The sequence below is a fragment of the Falco rusticolus genome, chromosome W, assembly GCF_015220075.1.
Source record: "Falco rusticolus isolate bFalRus1 chromosome W, bFalRus1.pri, whole genome shotgun sequence".
NCBI classification, from domain to species: Eukaryota; Metazoa; Chordata; class Aves; order Falconiformes; family Falconidae; genus Falco; species Falco rusticolus.
This window is the reverse complement of record NC_051209.1, coordinates 11,777,474-11,798,724: the sequence shown is the minus strand read 5'-3', so window position 1 is coordinate 11,798,724 and position 21,251 is coordinate 11,777,474. Positions and strand designations below refer to the sequence as shown.

At 41.7% G+C, this 21,251-nt stretch overlaps 1 protein-coding gene across 1 annotated transcript in view; it reads right to left on the bottom strand.

The window, feature by feature from the left end:
- The window catches only part of LOC119140611 (microtubule-associated protein 1B-like), a 96,524-nt gene extending 84,692 nt beyond the window's left edge, over positions 1–11,832 (bottom strand). The window contains exons 1-2 of the mRNA XM_037372093.1: positions 11,030–11,832; positions 5,333–5,434 (exon numbers count right to left, since the gene is read on the bottom strand). Coding sequence (XP_037227990.1) covers positions 5,333–5,434; positions 11,030–11,681 — 754 coding nt within the window. The 5' untranslated portion in view covers positions 11,682–11,832. The remainder of the gene's footprint in view (positions 1–5,332; positions 5,435–11,029) is intronic.
- Between the last annotated feature and the right edge of the window lie 9,419 nt (positions 11,833–21,251).

Sequence of the window (21,251 nt, the reverse complement as noted above, 5' to 3'; positions counted from 1 at the left end):
AATCATGCCCTTGAGGATTTTATCAGCAACTCCATGAGCTGACATTGCAAGTTACTAGGCATGATATTAACTGGGCATAGATTTGCTTTGACAAAAGCAATGGGACTATGCATCATTTTGGCAAACTATGGAGTTATGGGTATTGATGACCAAAATTCCAAGACACTAACAATCCTTAATTGTAACTTTTGAACTTATAACTTTCAGAATTAAATCTGCCAAGGCTTTTTGGGGTAATGACAGTTTGAAAGAACAATAAACTTCTCTAGGGAGCCCGAAGGTGGGAAGCCCACTGCCACTGCTGAGGCAAGCAGCTGTCGCAGAGACACTAAACACATCTTGCACTTTGCCAAAGTCCTCCCAGGCCACATGCAGGCTAGTGAAAATAAAGTCTTGGGCACAGGTAAAGAAAGACTCAGTCAAGCCAGTACAGTCACCGACCACTGACTTATGGGCAACAAGAGACCTTTTGGTACTGCTCAGATAGGAAACATGCCTTCCACAGATACACATTCTTCATAGCAACAGGACAAAATACAAAGCAGCCACAGTGCATTGCTTGAGCAGTATTTCTTAGATTTGGGGTGACTAGCTACTGCACAGCTATTGAAATAAACCAGATTTTAATCTATACAAGGACCTGAATATACACCAGTGAAACAGTCAAGTGAGTAAGAGTCGGTCTAAAGAGAATGATATTGTCTCAACATTGCTAACAGAGACCTGGAGATGCAATGTGGTCCTCATGGACACCGAGACCCAGTGACCCTGAAGGAGAACTGCATGGTACAAGGAGTACTATGCCACTCCCTGATACCCGGCACTGGAAGGAACAACTACGATAAGGCCACATAACAACTGTCCAGAAGATGAATCACAACTGTTGTCGTAACAATGAACCAGAACAAGCGTGATAACCTTGCTCAAGAAGGCGGAGACTGACAACATTCCATGGGCCAGAGGAGGAGCAACGTGTGTTGCTCGGCATAAAAGATGACTCCTTAGCAACCGAATTTTGGAGATCTTCCCCACCAAGGATCACGACGATAGGAAGGACAGGCAGGATGCTGCTTGGACCTGGGACCATAGGGATGCCTTGGACCCATGGTGGTAGCTATAATCCTCTTTCCTTTTCTTTTTACTTTAGCTTTTCTTCACTTTCTGTCTTTCTACCTATCGCATGCCGCTTTATGGGCAAACAATAAAATTGTGCTGTTTGATTGAAGCATAACCCCTTGGCGTGGTCACCTTGATTTTTTTTGCGCTTTGAGATCATAGTAAACAAACCAACACAAGTCCACTGAGTGGACTGTGACAAAGTGTCCCCAGGTGGAAGCTGAGGGACAAAATGGCAGATGTAGGAGTCTTGCAGAAGGGCCCTCAATGGCTTCATTGACACACAAAATCCTTTTACTCCATCTTTTGTGAAGCAGGATATTCAGCTTTATGCAGTTGAAACATATTTTTTTTAAAAAATAAGATTGGTAGCAACAGCTGCAATTTCAACAGAGGTCTTTCCAAGACTCTCCACTTGGTCTGCCTCACTACCAGATACACAGTTCCTTTTTCAGCTTGTACATGTTACAACTTGTTTGATTTTTTTGTCCTTGTAAGGTTAACATAAGATGGAAGTTATCAACAGTACATGACAGAGAAAACAGAGGCAAGTGCTGGAGTACCAATTTTAAGTCATGCTGCCTGTTGTCTTGGCAACCAGTTAATAAGCTCTGTTACTCATTTTTCACCAGCACCTGACGACGTCTGCAAGATTTGATATTATTAAGGAGTCTCCTAACTCAGTTGCTTTACAAGGTATCAGAAAACATCTGCTGGAATTTCCATTCTGAATCCTGTTTCTCAGGGAATCATAAATCATCCCTAAATTGCCCAGCAGCTGAATATACAATGCACAAATACCACTAATGACAATCCAATCCCTTGATAAGAGCACAAAAAGAGTGTTGAGATCTGATCATGCTCCCTGCAATATCAATATGTACGTTACTATTTGCTACACATGGAAAAGGATTAGACCTCAAATTCCTCAAGTGAAAACACATGAATACTTTGGCTTTGACAGACCTTCTCTTGCATGTCTCCCCTTCAACAGTGCAGGCATATGTCATGGAGACAGGGTTGGCCCTGTTTCCACCAAGCTTCCTTTTGGAGAAAGAGTCCTACCCTTCACATTGCTGCTGCATGTATTCCTCAAGCTGCTTTGAGAAGCATACAAGCATGTACTGAATTGGCACTGCAATTACCATAATAAACATTATAATCAAAAAAGCTTCAGTCAGTAGTCATACCTCACTATACTAGGAGCTGTGCAGACACACTAAATGACTCTACCCTTCTTCAAGAGTAAATTGTCCCTATGTTTGAGTTGCACAAAGAGTTCAGTCTTAAAAGATGGAAAAAAGGCTGTTTAACTAAATCCCACAGACTAACCCATCATCTTGTATGAATACTTTCCTTGAACAACAGGTTACCTAGTTACCCAAATTCCTGAGAATTTCTGAGTTTGGGACCATAATAGAATATGTACTTACAATCCTCTTTAGTATAAATGTTGCCAGTTTGCCTAGTTAAACACTCAAAATTCAACATTTGTTGAACAGAAATGAAACATTCTGAATTTTTTTAAACAAATGGCAAGAAAAAACCCTCCTTTCCTATCAAACAGTAGAGAAGACACAAAGGAGCCTCATGCAGATTCAGCATTAGAGAATCACAGAGGCTAGAAAGATTAAAATATTGTCCTCTCATTTGTGCAGTGGGAATCTGAAGGTGTCAATGAGCTTCTCCACAAAATTTGAGAAATGAAACTGGTCAAGAGGGCTAGTTTTATTCCTGGATGTTCCTGCTTTCCTGGTTTCAGGCTTCCTTAATACTCTTTCAAAGTAGATTTTAGAAGCTTATTGTTTAAAGATTGAGCAGTGCTGAAAAACACAGTCATTACTGCTTGTCATAGAGATGTTGATTAATTCCAATCACATGCAATTAAGCTGCAGTTCAACACAATGACAGACTAAAAATAGGCAAGTCTAGACAAACAAGAAAAAACAACCAAATTCCTAGAAATTTCCTAGAAGATTCTATAATCTTCCTGTTGAAAAAAGAGATGCACAATTTTATTTCATTTATCATATGAAAGCAGAATATTTGCTTTATTTTAATTCATGCAATGCTATCAAGAGGTATCATCTAAACAAGACAGCAAAAAAAACCCCCAAAAAACTAGACACACTGGAATATTTTTGCTAAACAAGAAGCACAAGATTTTTTTTCCTGACATTTAAAAATAAAACACATACACGTTAAAAATAAGTTGCACTGCATATTGCATTACTTAAAGATAAATTCTGCTAATTTCACTTATCAGAATACCCTCTCTGTATAATGAGACAACTGATATCACTGAGAAGTTGAATTGGCTTCATGATATTTAAATTGAAATGAAAGATATGTATTCTAGGCCTGAGTTTACTTTATGTAATTCAGGAACTACTGAGTATTCTTGTATTGGTTCTGTTGTTTTACAAACCAAGGGAAGAATCATAGAGGTATATTTTTTTCTTAAATCTGGCAATGCTTTACTCTCTCTATATATGGGGAGATATGGCAAAATCTGCTATAATCTGTGCTGCAGGAAGAAGAAGACACAAGACATTTTGGTATATTACTCAAGATGATCAGGTGAATGATGTCATGCTAGCAAGATGTCAGGATCTCTTTGTCAACAGTGTATAACTAAACTCAGGAATGTGATGCAGTAGTATGATACAACATTTCATAGCTCTTTCCACCATACTTAAGAGATGTTCCTGAAGCCAGAATTTATAACATTCATCAATACTAGGTTGTAGTAGTCAATGTGCACATGGCCACAATAATTTCACCAATGAAAGCAACCTATACTCCTTGGAGAAGGCTATATATTTTTACATGAAAACCAAGATTAATTTCACACATACTCAGCATTTGTGTTAAAGTAATGAGATGTTAGAAAAATTACCAAATACTTGACTCCCATGCACTCAGAATAAAATCAGTTTTTACACTTCACAAAATTTTGTTGTTTTTTTTTTTAATTTATTTTATGAATCCTCTAAAGGAAAGACAGGCTTTGTTAAAAAAAAAAAAAAAGTATTTTGAATTAAGAAATCTAAAGTGCTGAAGCTGCTAAATGGCAGAACCTGGCTTCGGCCCTTGTATACCCCTAATCCAAGGCTGGTTTAAAACCCAGTCCAGTTAATCAGTGGGGGAATAGAGAAACAATAGATGATCAATTTGTATACACAGGTGCTCTCAGAAACACATGTGTTTCTAGAAAAAAGTAGTATATGTGAATAGGAATTGCTTGTTCAAAGACTAAGTGTGCTTGAAGGATTGTGTGAGTTAAAGCAGGCAGAAGGAAGATCATGATCTGAGGAGGACCTTGGAACCGAGGCAGAGACTGGAACTGAATAGATGAATCAACTGGGACTGGGTCAGATGATGGATTTGCAGAACTGACAAGACCAAAGGAAACTTCTAAAAACTTCAGACATTGACTAATGATTTGATAAGTGTATATAAACTGTGCTGTATCCCTTTGTTCTCTGCCACTCACTGAGGTGGTGGCCCAAATCTGAGTTGTGATTAAAGCAAGCCTAGCATTACCCACATCTGTGTGAGTTTTTCCTTTAACAGGCTTGAAAAGCCACCAGAAGAGAAGATTTAGTCTCATGAGCCCTGTAAAATTCTAATATCTTCATACAAGCCAAAGAAAGTTCCTGTGAGTCAAAGTACACTCTCCACTCCTCAGCTTTTTCATACCAAGAAAGAGTCCAAGCCCTTTGGGAACAAATAACGGGCTTGAGCCACACTCGTACAACAGCCGTGACACCATTTCTGACTCTATCAAACTGTAGAGCTAACCTTTCAGGTTAATTTCTGTATGTGTTCTACCTACCACAGTGAGGAACAGCTTCAGTCTCCAGGACTACTAGATTGGTGCTACATGAACAAACTGTTCAGTCAAAAAGTGAGAGTTTCACTTAATTTTAATGGGGCCCTAAAACTAACATCTATTGCCAAAGTAATCATGGTAATAAAAGTAAACATGAAGCTAACCTAAAAGTCTGATTATTTTAAAGTTTCAGACATTTCCTGTTGTCAGAAAGTTAAAATAAACTATTATTTTCAAGCCATATTTTTAAAAATAGAAAAAAGTATTCATTGTAAAGAATCACAAATGGAAGTGGGCCATCCAATACCTGCAAGTATTTATTAATGCTACTCTTAAAAAATACATACAAAACAAAACTGCCAAACACTTTCAAAAACTCACCTCGAATTTCAGGAGAGAATCGAGCTGAATGGCGAGACACAAAAAGTTTCAGTTCTTGATCCAAGTTGCATTCAGTCAAGTTTGTGTCCCATGATCGGATTCCTAAAATTCAAAATGCAAAACACATCTAGCTTGATATATGAACACTGGAAGTTTTAATTGATTATTTCTCCATTGACATTAATGTTATTTGCATATTTCTAAATTCCAAAATCAGCCTACTTTCCCTTTAAGCCATGCAGCTATCCTTTGCAAGGTGCTGATTACTCAGAAGAAGCACTCTGGACAGGGATCAGTCACAAGCAAGAGGAAATCTGCCTTTCCAAAAGGTAACAATCCTTTAAGGCCTCTGCTTTAGGACTGCTGGTTCCCACATCCTAGCAGTCATGTTATGGGAAGTTATTGATGCCCTGGAATTGAATTTAAAATAGCAATACACTGATTTATAAAACTGAAAAGAGTGAATCACTCCAGGGATACATTAGCTCTATTACAACACCATTGTATTTGTCCGTCCAAGGAAAAAAAGACAGAATCACATAATATGTTCCAAATTAATATTTAAATACTAACTATTAAACTGATGACTTCTTCATTCAAAAGCTTTGAAGCATCCCATATTTTAAATTAAAATTTAAGTGATCTGTTATTTATGAAATATCAAAATTCTAGTTTTGAGATTTTAAAATGCTATGCTTGACCTTTAAAAAAAAAAAAATCACATCACTATTCCCTACCATTTTTCCTCCCAGCTACTTAGAAGGTGAGACGCTTGACACGTACATGATCATAAAATGTATTATTCCAAAATATATTTTTAAGGATTGAAATCTGACCAGGAAAAAAAAATACCATAGCAGCCAAGACAAATTTATAGTTTCCTACCATAAGATTTTGATGACTAAATTTTAAAAAAAACCAACAATACAAAACCACAAAAAGCCCAAAACAAATTAAAAGTAGAACATGTTGCAAGATTTTTCTATAGTTTTCTTGCTTTGATTCGAAAATAACGATCAGGCAGTTGCACTACTGGTAAGTCCAGGTACTGCTGTGATTTTTAACACCAACACACTGCATCAAAAAGAAGCATAGCCAACAGGTCAAGGGAGGTGATTCTCCACCTCCGCTCTCATGACACCCCACCTGGAGTACTACATCCAGCTCTGGGGCCCCCAACAACAGGTCATGGACCTGTTGGAGTGAATCCAGAGGGCCATGAAGAGGATGAGAGGGCTGGAACACCTCTCCTGGAAAGACAGGCTGAGAGAGTTGAGGTTGTTCAGCCTGGAAAAGAGAAGGCTCTGGGGAAACCTTCCAGCAGCCTTCCAATACCTAAAGGGGGCCTACAGGAAAGCTGGAGAGGGACTTTCTACAAGGGCATGTGGTGATAGGACAAGGGGGAATGGATTTAAACTGAAAAAGGGTAGATCTAGATTAGATATTAGGAAGAAATTCTTTACTTGTGAGAGTGGTGAGACACCAGCACAGGTTGCCCTGGGAAGTTGTGGATGCCCCATCCCTGGAAGTGCTCAAGGCCAGGTTGGACAGGGCTTTGAGCAACCTGGTCTAGTGGGAGGTCCCTGCCCATAGCAGGGGGGTTGGAACTGGATGATCTTTAAGGTCCCTTCCAACCCAAACCATTCTATGATTTGACATTTATGGTGATTGGGGGTGGGTGGGGTGGTTTCCTAAAGGAATATCATTGCACTTACACAAATTAGCTTGCAAATGCAGAAGGGATTGGAGATGAGGAAGTGTCTAGTGGCCTGTCCTCACATGTCTGACCACATCTTTGCATGAAAATGTTGAGTTAAATCACTTTGGGGTTTGGTACCTTTTGGAAGAGGCGTGTGGCCAATCCCTTACCATGAGACTTGCACTAAGACTTCTGCTGGTAACTCTGTCAAGATTTCAGGCTGTGAACTTTACTGCCAGTGCTGCCTCTCATGCTTTATTCTCTTTCAAGGTAGCAGTAATGTCAAGCCTCGAACTGGAAGAAGCCATGTTGTAGGGCTTAAGGATGAGGAGGAAAAAGAGGGGGAAGAACAGAGAAACCAGATCTGTGCTGCTAGTCTTGCATTGCAGCTCTAGGTAGGTTCTCCATGCAAATATGAACATCTGTATTTCAAGAGCATGTTCAGGGAGAATTCATCCAGGGCTTTTCCCTGTCAGCATCCTTCTGACAGGCAGGAGCATGCTTCTTACTGGGATATGGTACCAGCTATTAAGTAGATGCCATTTGAAACTAAATACATTTGGAAATACAGTATTGCCTGTGTGTTTCATAACCACTCGAGAAAAAAAACAAACCCTGAACTATAACCAGCCACTTACACTTCCCACTTTATGCATCATTGTTCAGAGGCATAAGCAGTGAGCCTCTTCTGTAAGTCTCCTTATTTTAATTTATCAAAAATCGATTGGCCATATGGTGCATTTTTAGAGCATAGTTTTGGCAGGCAAATATAGCTCAGCAGGCTTTAACATTATCCAGGTGTTGGAATATTTGAGAGCAAGAAAGTAAAGATGATATAATACCACATATGTGCAGCACATATGAAAACTATGACTAGTAAACTGACATTCATCACAAAGGTGAAGTACATTGAATGAACGAGTGCTGAACTTCAAGAAGCTAGAAGATAAACAGCTCACTGGCCTCTGACAGCAAGCTTGTGTGGGCAGACTACAAAGCTTTCCAGAGGTCAATTAAGTAACATGGACTATATGATTCAGCAATACTGCTAATGATAAGATCTGTCCAGCATCCATCTCTAGCTGCTTTTGTCGTGAATCCAAATTTGCAGTAGGTTTAAGATTCTAATTAGGCATAATCAGACTGCTGATCCAGACAATATCCAAAATACAGGACTCAATGTGAAATAATTAAAATAACAACCAGAAAAAGCCTAGACATACCATGCACACAGTAGTCCTAGAAGCTGAAGTTGGGATTTGAATAGAATATCCCAAATCTGCAGCTGCATGATTCAGCAGTCTGGATGCAAAAATTATGCATATACATTATAATATAGTATAATTTATTATATAACCAAATCAGGTTTGGGTAGAACAGAGGTAATTCTGGAATTAAAATCCAAGGTCAATCCAATGATCTATCATTAACAGCATGGAAGTAACTACTGGAAGTATGACTGAACTTGAACTATTTCTTTCTGCACGCTTAGGAGTGCAATGCCACCAGATACAGGACTTGGCAGACAGGGCACACCCAGTGGCATCTGCTGAATCAGTGGAAAAATCTTGAAGCTTCACTCTCTCCTTTTTTGGTGGACAGTGGGTTGGATGTTCCCTTAGCAAAGTGACATCCTAAACGTAATTACTGAAAATGCAGCTTGCCACACCATTCCCTCTTCATGATATATTAAGAAATGATTCTGCATTCCACCAGGTTTCATAGCATCACACCACTGATGTGTTACCAGCAGATGTTTTCTTTGACATGTTGTGCTGCAGTTTAGCGCATGAATCCACACTTTTCAGTGATGGTACTTAGGAGATGTACCAGAGAAGACTGTGAGGCAGAGTTATCAAGAACCCTAAACACATTTAAGGCTTTGTTGAGAATAAATGCTAAAATAATCCATTTTTTCCAAACCACAGCATACTTTTCAATGAGAAGGAGATTAGTCAAGCCCATATTTGCCTCGTACAGATCGAGCTTCAGATTCCCAGCATACTCATCCAGAACAATGCACCTCAAAATTTGATCTAAGGTTTTTTCCTAGCAGGCAAAATCCTAATCAGATTGTCTGACACCAGGAGCAGTGAGGTGATTTCTAATCCAAAATGATAAATAAAAAGGTCAAAGCATTCCCTCTGAACATCTAAAACTGTAAGTGGGTGTTATGCTTAGTGGCAGGAGGTAGCAGCAGCAGAGCTATGCAGCAGCAACTGTACAATAGAAGCTTCAAGAAGAGACTGAAGAGCATTTCTTCAGAGGAAGGATGACATCAAATATCTTGAAGGCATAAGTTATCTAATTGCTCCATAAATTTTAATAATTTAATTAAATGCAACCAATTTACTTATGATGCAACCAAAAAATAAAGAGCATTAGCAAAGCGCAATGCTGAAGAGGCTTTGAATGACAAAGCATCTGTCTCAGTTGTTCTCCCTAGGAGACAATGGTAGCAATAAAGATGAACAGGTCACAGTGAAGCTAGTTAGCTGTGACAAGGCAGCCCTTTACCACAAACAGTCAGGAAAAAAGAATCAAGAGAAATAGCCAACTAAAGCAACATTAGTTGAGAAAACAACAATAGAGGTGAATTAAGTCCTAGCTGGACTGCTGAACCACACCTACATGGCAAGGCTGCTACCAATTCCCCTTTCCAAGGTCTTTTTCTCCCTTCTAACAACGGCAGGTTTCTGTTTTCACCAGCCCAGCCCAGAACAAAAATATATTACAAAATCATGTATCAATTGAGTTTAACAAGCTATAGGGCCCAGCAATAATTTTCTTTGTGCTTCATACAACTATTATGGCAACGATGCTTTTCCCCCCCCTCTCCATGTACACTGCAATCTATTGTATCAGAAACCACATCAAGAATTTATAAAACTCATTTCACTTGTGATAACTTCCTGTATTGCCATCTTAGGAAAAGGACAAATAAACAGTGGGTTATAGCATCCCGTAGCTGGACAATAATGAGGCTGAGCACTCAGGTATTAGTCTTATTACCCATATCTTTTTCTTTATTGAAATATATATATGCATATAAAACTTAGGTCCTGAAAAATTTTCCAGCCAAGAGAAAAGACTCGTTGTCGAAAGTTAGACACAATAGGCACAGCTGCATTCCTGCTCAGGGAGTCTTTGCCACTGAGAAAGAAAACGCCTCGAATCCCGCTGGTTTGGTTTCGCGGTGGGGGTAAAGGGTTTGATGGGGAACAGAGGGAAACGCCGAACAGCCGCCCCCCAGCCCGGCTGCCCCAGCCTCAGACGCAGGTTTTTCTCGGCGACGCAGCTGCCCTTTGTCCGCTCTGGGCTGCCATAGGGACCGCAGTGCGGACTGCGCCACGCCCACCCGCCGCTGTCTCCGGGCAGACGGGCTCAGCGGCGCTGCGGGCGCTCGGCTTCTGCCGCAGCCCCTCCGCACCAACAATGGTGAGGAGGGGGCTTGCCCCATTCCCCGCTACTAGCGGCGGGGAAGACGCTCCTGGGGATGAACAGCGGTGCGCAGTACGCGCCGAGCTGACTGCGGATCTTTGTGCGGGCGACAGCAGGAAGCCGCCGCCGCCAGACGCTGCACGGGGCCCGGTCCGCAGCCGCTGACCGCTGCGGGCGGCTCTCCGGCGCTCCCACCCGACGGAGGGGCTCCGAGTTCGGTGGGGCGGGAGGGGCGTGCGCGCAGACGGGACGACTAGCCCCTCGTAAAATAAAAAGAAACCACAACATCGCAGCTCGTGTGTGTGTGTGTGTGTATGTATGTATATGTATCTGTATCGCCCAGATCATGAGCAAGGGGCAGCCGGGCTCCCCGCCTCGCCGGCCGAGCCCGGACAGCGCCCCCACTCGCCCCGCGCGGAAAGGGAAGAAAAGGGGGGCGGCTGCCTGCCCTCCGCGGCGCCCCGCCGCGGCCGCTTCCGAGGGGAAGGCGTCGGCGGGGTGGGGGCTCCGGGGGGCTGCGGCGCTGCCTGCGGTGGCCCCGCTCCCCACCGCCTCACCTCGCTCGATGTTGGCGATAGCCCGCCGCAGGCGCTCCTCGGTCACCAGCTCGCCGATGACCACCAGCAGGTAAAATTTGCTGTCCAGGAAGCGATGCGAGAGGGAAGTAGGGTTGAGGATGCTACAGGATGGTTCCGAGTCCACTTCCACCACCACCACGGTGGCCATGGCGGGCGCCCTGCTCCTCCCCGCGGCTCCGGGGCGCTGGGGAGGGAAGAAGGGCAGCTCGATGGTGGGTCCGCTAGAGGCGGGGGGTGAGGAGGCGGCATCCCTTTTATACGGAGACGGTGCAGGGCAGGGGCCTGGCGAGGAGGAGGAGCACCAGGAGGAGGAGCAGCAGCAGCAGCAGGAAAAAGAAGAAAAGGAGGAGGAGGGGAAGCCGGCGCATCCCCGCACAGCCACTTTTCCAGCATCCACAGCTGATGTCATCTGCGGCAAATCCTCCCCGCAGCGGCCCCCAGAAGCAGGAAGGACGCTGGTGGCCGACAATGCTCCGAGGGCCGCCGAGAGGGCGGCTTCAGGGTGCGCTCTGGACCGCTGGTGTGATCTCTCCGCTCGCGCTACCCCGGCCGGCGCTGCCCCCGCGGCCCTCACACACGCCCTTCTCCTGTGCCCTCCTGCTGTCTTACCCTGCTGGTTTGGTCGGCCCATGTCCTTTGTTTCCCCAGGGCCTCATTCTGCTGGCTTAGCCATCTCCCGCTCCTCAAGGCCCTCCCAGGGTTTCAGCCTTGAAGCATGGTGGCTGTGCCATGAGGAGCTGCAGGTGATACCTTGGCAAACCTGGTGAGCTCATCTGGGAAAAGCCAGCATCAGGGCTACAGCTGTACCACTGATGCTGGATGTAAAAAGCAGCTCCACTATCCAAGGCCAAGAGTCCAATCTGCATCTTGCTGTAGCACTGCAGCCAAATTTGAGCCATGTTTCCCCCCCTCTGAACTAGCAATCTAAATATTCGTTACCTTTTTTTTTTTGTTTGAAAGCAGTTCATTTAATAATTCAAACATAGGTTTTCTGCACGTATTCAAGGCCCGTGGATATATGATTTACCCCAGAAAAGCACTGTTTCTGGACAAGCTGCTAAAATCCATACTTTGAAGGCTCCAGAAGTTCGAAGGGCTTTAAATAACTAATTTTGACCAGGCTCAAGCAACTCCAGGGAGCAATGGTATCAGAAAACATCTACAATTACCAAAAGAAAGGCTTGATTTCCTTTTGATTACCACATAAAAGTTAGATATCTGCTCCCCAATACTCAGAGACCCACTGAAGAGAGAAATTCAATCACCTCCTAAAAGTGTTTTATCCTCCCCTAAAATGGGATAGAGCAGTCTGAGATAAATCAACCTCTTTAAAGTGTTCCTCTTGCTTTACTGACAGAAACTAGGTGTCACGACGGAGGGAAGACACAGTCACTCAATATGAGTGATCAGCAGACTTCGTTTATTGTCTCTTACAGTCACCTTTTATGCCTTCTTATAATTAGCTCATACATATTACAAAAGTTAAGCTCATTATTGGTTAGTTGCCTAAATACCAAGCCCGCCCCTAGTTTCTCTTCTGTAGTTATCTGTTCCCACCTGCAACATTCTTTTCCCACCGAAATCTTCCTGTTATTGTGTAACAAGGACAGCCAAAGACAGTGTATTTTGCTTTACTTCAGATAAGCTGAGAGCGATGTGCATTTTTGTCCAGCCAGCTGGACTATGTCTATGTGACCCTTTTCAGCTAGCCAGTTATCCACAATTCCCCCGTTTTTATTTTGGGCGACATAGGCCTGGTTGACCATTTTCAATAACAGCGTTTTAACACAGGAAAATACACAGCCAACTTATAAAATCTCAGTTCAGAAGTATAATTCCAGAAATACTTGAAAAATAAAGTTAGCTTGAAGCTTTAATTTAGATGCTCTTTCTGTTCCAGTGATACAAAAAGTTTAAAAACTTCAAAGGTAATTTTAAAGTTCTGAACATGGACTAATGCAAGCTCAAAACCCCAAAAGAAACCAATCTGATGTTTGACTAGGAATATTTGCAAATATTTTAGTGGAAAATCCCTGACCATTAACAATTTTCTGTCCAAATAACAACTGCCCTTATGCAACCAACCAGTCCATACATTTTCTGAAGAATACCTCATTGATATCAAAGAATTAACAAAGGGAAAAAAATTAGTTCTAAGCTATATACATTCATAAGGGGATTTTTCAATAGTTACATACAGATTTACACACTAAGCCATGATGGCTTGTAGGTGATACACACAAGAAGAGTACGTTGCTTATCTGTCTGAATGTATATGCTAAATTTGACAACTATGCCACAAGCCAAGCCTACATGGGTGCTGTGTGTTATGCACGTTCCTTAACAAACAGAAGTATAATAGACAAATTCCCAAGATCTAGTCCCCAACCTATTTATATTATTTTGTAGCCAATTAAGGAAAATAACACAAATGTGCATATCTACATGTGCACACACCTTTTAGTTCAGAACCAATCTGTGATAAAAGGCCTTAGCCTTATGGCATCATCGAATCTTAACGGGTACAGTAATTAAAAATGCAGTCTTACTGTAAGTGCGATTTATGCTGACATTCCCTCAAATGCTAAAAAATCATTAATTCTCTACAATAGCAGTTGACTTCCATAACACTATGTAAGCAAAAGAGGCTTAAGATGGGTTTTCTGAATACTAACAATTTATTTTAGACTGTCTAAACTCAGGTCTTGAAAGATTTCACTCTGCCAGACATAGAAACACTGTTGCACTCCAGTTGTGATATCCCTTTTCCCAAGTTGTCACATGCACATCTCGCTCAAGCAACATTATTGTTAAAGTTTCTCTCTGCTACGTAAAAGCATGTTGCACTTGTAGATATAAAAGACAGCACCCTTACTTAGATTATTACCTTATTACCTCATAACTCTTAGTATACCTTGTATCTCTGATTTCATCACTTCAAAAATTCACCAGAAGCAGATAAAACCACAGCCTCAGATTAAACTACACCTTAACTGCTGATTCAAATAAAGGCATTCTCTTCAGATATGCCTAATGCTTACAAATAGTGTTGGCTGGTTTTGATCAAGAAACTATTATTACAATAACGATCAAAAATAATAATCCCGTTTGCAAAATGCCTTTAAGCCAGCCTCCTAGTCCCAACCAATTTCCACATTCAGAATACTGCATAAATACAGAATACAGAATAAATTATCTCCATCAAGGCAAAAAGGCTTCTCTTTAAGCACAGAGATGTTTGCTAGTTCAAGGCAGAAACCCATTTCTTGTAGGGGACATCTGAAGCACTTTTTTTGGTGGGTTTGTACTCAATTCCGTATTTTTCCTTCAGAAGCTTAAGCTGTTCCTCTTGTTTCAGGAGTGTTTCCAACTCTGATGTGTCGAATAGGTCCGTATTTCCCAAAAATATCATACATTTCCTCCGCTGTGATTTCATACGGCAGGTTCCGAATATAAAGGATCCGATTGACCTCTGGGGGCAGCCAGATGTCAGCTCGCTTGGCCGCTTGCATCGCCATGGCGCCGATCGGAGGGGGGGGGGGTGTGGGGGGGTGCCGCCTTGAAGAGAAACCGCGGCCGGGAAGGGGCCTGCCGGGCTGCGCGCCGCCGCTCGCCGCTGCCGCGGGGGACCCGGATGCTATCCCATACGCTAATAACCCGGGTAATGCCTTTTTACAATCTATGTCCTGAACGCTCCGCTTTTCTAAAAAGCATATGAGCGAATCGTACGTCGCTTGTCTCTCCATACCTTCGTCAGCGCTGTTGCAGCCTTTGCGAGACTTCGGCGACGCGTGGCCGGCGGGACCCTCTGTAGGTGCTCCCGGGCGCGGGGGACTGTGCCCTTCCGCCTCCTGCGCTGCTTTCAGGACCGGTACCCGAATCTCCGTCGAACCGTGGCTCGCAGGTTCAGCCCTCTCTAGGGTCCCTGTTCGGGCGCCATTTGTCGCGACGGAGGGAAGACACAGTCACTCAATATGAGTGATCAGCAGACTTCGTTTATTGTCTCTTACAGTCACCTTTTATGCCTTCTTATAATTAGCTCATACATATTACAAAAGTTAAGCTCATTATTGGTTAGTTGCCTAAATGCCAAGCCCGCCCCTAGTTTCTCTTCTGTAGTTTTCTGTTCCCACCTGCAACATTCTTTTCCCACCAAAATCTTCCTGTTATTGTGTAACAAGGACAGCCAAAGACAGTGTATTTTGCTTTACTTCAGATAAGCTGAGAGCGATGTGCATTTTTGTCCAGCCAGCTGGACTATGTCTATGTGACCCTTTTCAGCTAGCCAGTTATCCACAACTAGGCACTGGTTTACACTAAGCATCTTGTTTATATGGCTAAAGTGCTGTGGGAGAAATTTCAATGTGACCTAGGAAAGGATATAAACTTTTATAGCCTGTTTTTTAAGATAACCTCTGGTCCCACTTTCTCTGTGTACAACTCCTTCCAGTACTGACTGCTCAAATTCCCTGCCTGCTCCTGAGAAACACAGAGGACTTGCCTGGATGAACCAATACATCAGTCCTGTTTTCTTAGGATATGTATTTTGTTTCAGGGCATACTGGACTTACTCTAATTAACATGTCTTATTTATCTAGAGGAACCTACAAAGATTGAAACCCCATTGTTGTAGATGCTGGTTAATATTATATAATGTTATATCTGCCTATAGCACCTAGTGGTTTTAATATGAATAGTTCCTCTGTGTAAATACAGCATTTAGAGCCTTAACTAATAGTGTGATGTATTTGGATGTTGCATCCAAAGTAGAATATTTTTCTGAGCTGCCATTACACTGAAGGTTGTAGACTGCAGACAAACATTTTTACAGCCAGGTCAGGTGGCTGAGATGACACAGTGATAAAGAGCAGTTGTGCTCATTCTTCACTAGAGCTGACAGTGCTAATAGAACAAATGTAATGGCATAGATGCAGAAGAACTAGTAGCGGTTCTAAAGTTGGCAAGGCATTCATGGGTATAGTGTTGCTCTTTGGGTACCCCCATTTGTCTGAGCCCAGCTGTGACTGGTGTTTCGTTTCTTCACTGAGCCTGGCAGTTTCCATGAGATAGTATAGATGTCTACCTAGAAATAATGTCCACTCCTCTGTGGCCATGTCCTATATATGACCCCCGCCCTAATAGTCTGTATTCTAATTATAGATACCCTCAAGACTTGCCACATGGTGCCCACTGGAGGAAGCCAGCTTCTGGCTTCTCCCACTGCAATACATAGCTTTGGGATATGCCTTTATTTCAATCACCAACAAGAGCATCTGGTCTCTGGAGTGTGGAAGGGACTTTCCAAGGAGACTTGCTAACTGGTTATAGAATAGACTGGTAGTGGTTCCCGGACATAAAGGTAAAAAAATTACCTGCCTTACAAGCACAGCAAGTTAAATGCATTACTCTGAGTAACTCATGCCAGTATACAAAATGCATTATATGTGCTTTTTAGCACTTATTTTAAGAAAGAATGAATACATACATAACTGGAAAATTGTCTGTGGATTTGAAAAGTAAAAGGTGAAATGAATGTATTGTGTCAAAGAATAAAATGCTTACATACAGGTAGGTAATACAAATATACTTGAAATAGCCTGCTGAGGTAGTCCTCTATTTTATATTGCTCTGTATAAGAATATGCAGCTAGAACACGGTATGATAAAAGGGGAACTGTTACAGTCAAACTGTATTGTGACGGGAGACATTTCACACATTAAAACCCTAAGGACAAGAAGCTGCCTTGGAAGAAAATGGTCTTGTGCTACAGTCTTTAAGGGAAGCAGACCTCTGCTCTCATGTATTCACAAGCATATGCTGCTTCATCTGAGATGGAAGTCAGACAAGAAAAGATGCTTTAACCTCATGGATGTGTCTCTGAGAAAGCTGTAGGTTCCCAGCTCCATGGTCAGTGTTGACACTATAACTTGCTCTGTTGGAGTCTCACTCCAGTAGTTTTGTTTGTCATCATCTTTCTGTATCTGGAAACCCATTTTTATTCTGCAATATGGAGCATATCAACAGATCCGCTACTGGGTGAAATGTGGAGATATGCTGTATAAAACTGACTCAGTGTCACGTGACCCTCAATGTTTGAAAGTGATACCAGCTTCCTAGCTGCAGCTAAATCACATAGATATGCCACTTCAGTCGATAAAATAGCAAAACACATATGGACTATGGAATATGTCTTTCTGTTTTAAAGAGACAATGATTGATACCCACTACTGTCTGGATTTCTGTTTGCTTTGGTTTGGTTTTGTTCTTTTAGTATGTTTAATACCAAATTGGTATCCCACAATTTAAAATAGTCAAATATTACACATAGAGCTGTATTTTTCTTCCAGATCTGGTATTTTTTTAAAGTAAATAGGAAATTTTAAATAAAGTGCTTGAAGTCTAAAACTAGAACGTACTTCCTGATGGTGTGTGCCATTTGTTACCTACTAATACTCAGGTTTTATTCAAGTCCTATCTTCAAGTTTTAAATGAGGTTTCAGTGATGCACAAACCCTTAGGCTGGCCCTTTGTCCAAGGCAAGATGTCACTCCTAGCATAAAAGAAATACATATCCATGTGCATTACTTCAGACCAATTTAAGAACTTTAATGACAGCAAAGTGGTTCAGAAGGTTCTTACATAGTCTGTCTTCACTGAGTGAAATGTTAATCTGAAGACTGCACAATGAGTCATGAAGTGAGTTCATGAAGTAAGTAGATTTTCATAAGGCAAGGCAATAAGACATAACATTTTAGAGACGAAGCTTTGTCATCCTACACCAGAGATCACAGAATCACATAATAGCTGAGGTTGGAAGGGACCTCTGGAGGTCATCTGGTCCAACTCCCCTGCTCAAGCAGGGCCACTTAGAGCAGGTTGCCCAGGACCATGTCTAGATGGCTTTTGAATATCTCCAAGGAGGGAGACTCCACAACCTCTCTGGGCAACCTGTGCCAGTGCTTGGTCACTCTCACAAGTAAAAAAGTGTTCCTGTAGCATGATGAAGTCAAGAATATGCAACCAATATTATAGCAAATACAATACCATTTTGTACCTCACCTGATGTCTTCCCAGTGTGACCTATCATTACTCTCAGTACTCCCACTCCCTCATATGTGGCCCTAGACTCCTCATTTCCTGCAGTCAGCAACTCTACCATCCCCACATGGTTCAGCCTTTACCTCCCAGACTCACCTCCTTGTGTTGCTCCTTTATGACAACTCAGCAGAGCACGCAGCAGCAGCACAGGCACAGAGGGACAATCAGCATGTCATCCTGACCCTAGCAGAGCAGATGTGTCATTCTGCAGCCACTGACCGTGACATTAGTCAGGAGCCCTGTATATCCCTGCAAGAGCCAAGACGTGTGGTTCATAAAGACAACTCCCCTTCCCCCATATTTTTAGACAGGGAGATATCCTCATCCCTAACAAAAGTATCCTCAAGCTGGCACTGCTGGAGGAGCTCCTCCTGCAGCAGTAATATAGCAAAAGCCAGGAGCATGAGAGTGCTGTACCTCAGTGAGCAGCAAGGGACTCAGACTCAGGGAAAGACATTTTAAGAGGGGAAATACCTACTTTACTTTTTAAAGATGGCAAGGTTTATGTTTAACTACATGCTAAATAAAAATTACTTGGCTGACATTCATTTCAAGTATTTTAAATTATATTACTTCAATTTTAATGGCTATTTTTAAACAACAAAAGCAAAGGGTTTTTTTGCTTGTGGTGAAATATCCATTCCATTTGGTATTTCTGCTGTTTCCTACTCCTCCCACTTCCCCCATAGAAAAGGGGGAGTTAAATATTTTTTAAAAAAATAAAGCAACACTATTGCTTTTAAAAATAGCATTTTCTTTCACTTTCAACTTTCTCAAAGTGAGATAAAAATAACACCAAGCAATATTTTGCTTTAGTTTTTAATGGAAAAAGTTAATATTTTTTTTTCAGAGTAATTTCTCCCTTTTTGTTCAGTGAAAAAAAAGTTAGAAGTAAAAAAAGGAGGAAAATGGAAAAATACTTTCTTTCACTTTAGTGAATATGAAATGGATAAAAAAAGGGAATTTCCTCTTGACTATTAAAAAAAGACAAATTCGAAATTAATTATTTTGAATAAATTTATCCTGAAATTTGTTATGCAAAACACATAGTTTTACATGAAAATAAAAATATTTCTTCTCCACTGTTGGAGAGAAAATAGAGCAGTTTTAAGTAATTAGATCCTGTTTTCTAATTGGGATGACACTTAGAAATCAGTGATAAATGATAATAAAGACATTGAAAGCAATGATATCCATTGTACTGCAAAGCTGGATGTATAATTAAAACATCATCATCAACAAAACTAATGGCAAAAGACTGTGAAACATCAGGCAGTAGTTTTGAGTTTCCATTGAGCAGTTTTGAACCCTTCTGAACAAGAGAGAGAGTAATGGTCTGTTGATATGGAATATAGTTTGGGTTTAAGGCAGTGGGTTCTATTGTTTTTTAATTCTTGTTGAAGGACTACAAGTTACAGAATTATATTTGGCTTCTAGGGACAAAATATAATTTCTCTCCTATCACACCAGCCTGAGGAGCACTGCTGTGCAGAGGCTGAACATATGCTTCTTTTCAAGCCAGTTTTAGAGCTCACTCAAGAGGGAGATAAATCAATCCATGGGGTTTCAATTGCTACATTTATACTATCATATGCTTAATTATCAGGATGGCTAGAAGCTGAGAGTTCCTGCAAGGTGGTGTTGGCCACCATACAGCCTACATTCAGCCTAGGCACAGGCTGCTTGAAACCCATCTGCCCTTGTAGCACACCCTATCAGTGGCCCCATTGGAAGACCATCAGCTGTCTTGTATGTCAGGTGTTAGTCTTGTAACTCACTGCAGGCACAAAGAAGAAAAATATCTATTAGCTTTCAGTCACGCTGTATCCTAGCTACTTGGTTGGCAAAGGCACATGGAGGTGCTCTAGAGAAAAGGGTGGGTTTTTTGGTTTTCCTCCCAGGCTGAATCATCTAAAGCTGCTTCTGGGGACCCAATAGCAAGTAGATATTTTACATGATATTCTCATCTAGCTTTAAGATCTGCTTTAAAATACTTTGCAGAGGTTGCCTAGCTCTGCTAGTTTTGTAAGATTTAGAACTAATTATTTTACAAGGGTCTATTCTCATGTTGTCTTGAGCACGCTACAATAGAAATGCTATATTGCTACTGCATAGAGAATAGGAAGAAAGAAATCCAGGCAAGCATTATTTCATAGAGTGCACTGACAGGCTTATGAACACGAAAACTGGGGAACTGCTGGATCTGCCTACTGCACAGGTCCAGCAGATCATGGTCCTGCACTGGGAACGTCCCAGTTCTTCAAGGCCACAGTGACTTCACATAATCTGTAGCTGCAGCCAGGGTAGTGCATTATTCTGCGCCCTTGCCCACGACTTTTTATGCATGCAAACTACATTCCTGCAGGGGTCTTGATGTGGCCTTTCATTCTAATTCTCTTTCAGTGACTCTGGATTTCACTTAAGGATGCGTAGTAAGTTACAATGAAACATGGCCTATTCCCATGAGAATAATTTGTGACTCTGATATTGCCTAAACAGGTTTTAGTCATTCTACAAATGTACCCTTTAGTCTTACTACCACAGTAATCCAGTTCTTTAACCATGGCAACTAAAAAAAACCCTTGTACTTTTTCCATAGAACTTGATACACTTACAGAATAGAGAGGAGGAATGGTTAACTTCCTCTTACATGTCTCTCAAAACAAAACACTAGCGTTGTTCATTCAGACCACCTACAAGACTGACCATCTGCTTCCTTTCCATCTTCTTGCACTTTCTATTGTGGCTTAATAGCAACATTACTATCAGTACAATTTTGCAGTATCATTTTGGCTTGGTTTTGGCTTCCCTTTGGTTTCTGTCTATTATCTGTCTGTTCCATGCACTCCAATAGGCTCATACAAAGTAAAGATGATTTAAGGATGGTTTTCCTCTGTCTTTTCTTTCTTTCTACTTTATCTGCTCTTTAATAAGTCATTCCTTGTCATCTTTATTTTTCAGTAGGCTGGGATTTGCTGACTAAGGGTCACACTACAGAATTTATTCAATGGCCTGAGTAGAAGGCATGCAGCAGGGCTACCCAGAAAGAGCAGCAAGCAGAGCATTTTGCTTAAGGGTCCCTATTTTGGGAATGGGCGGAGAC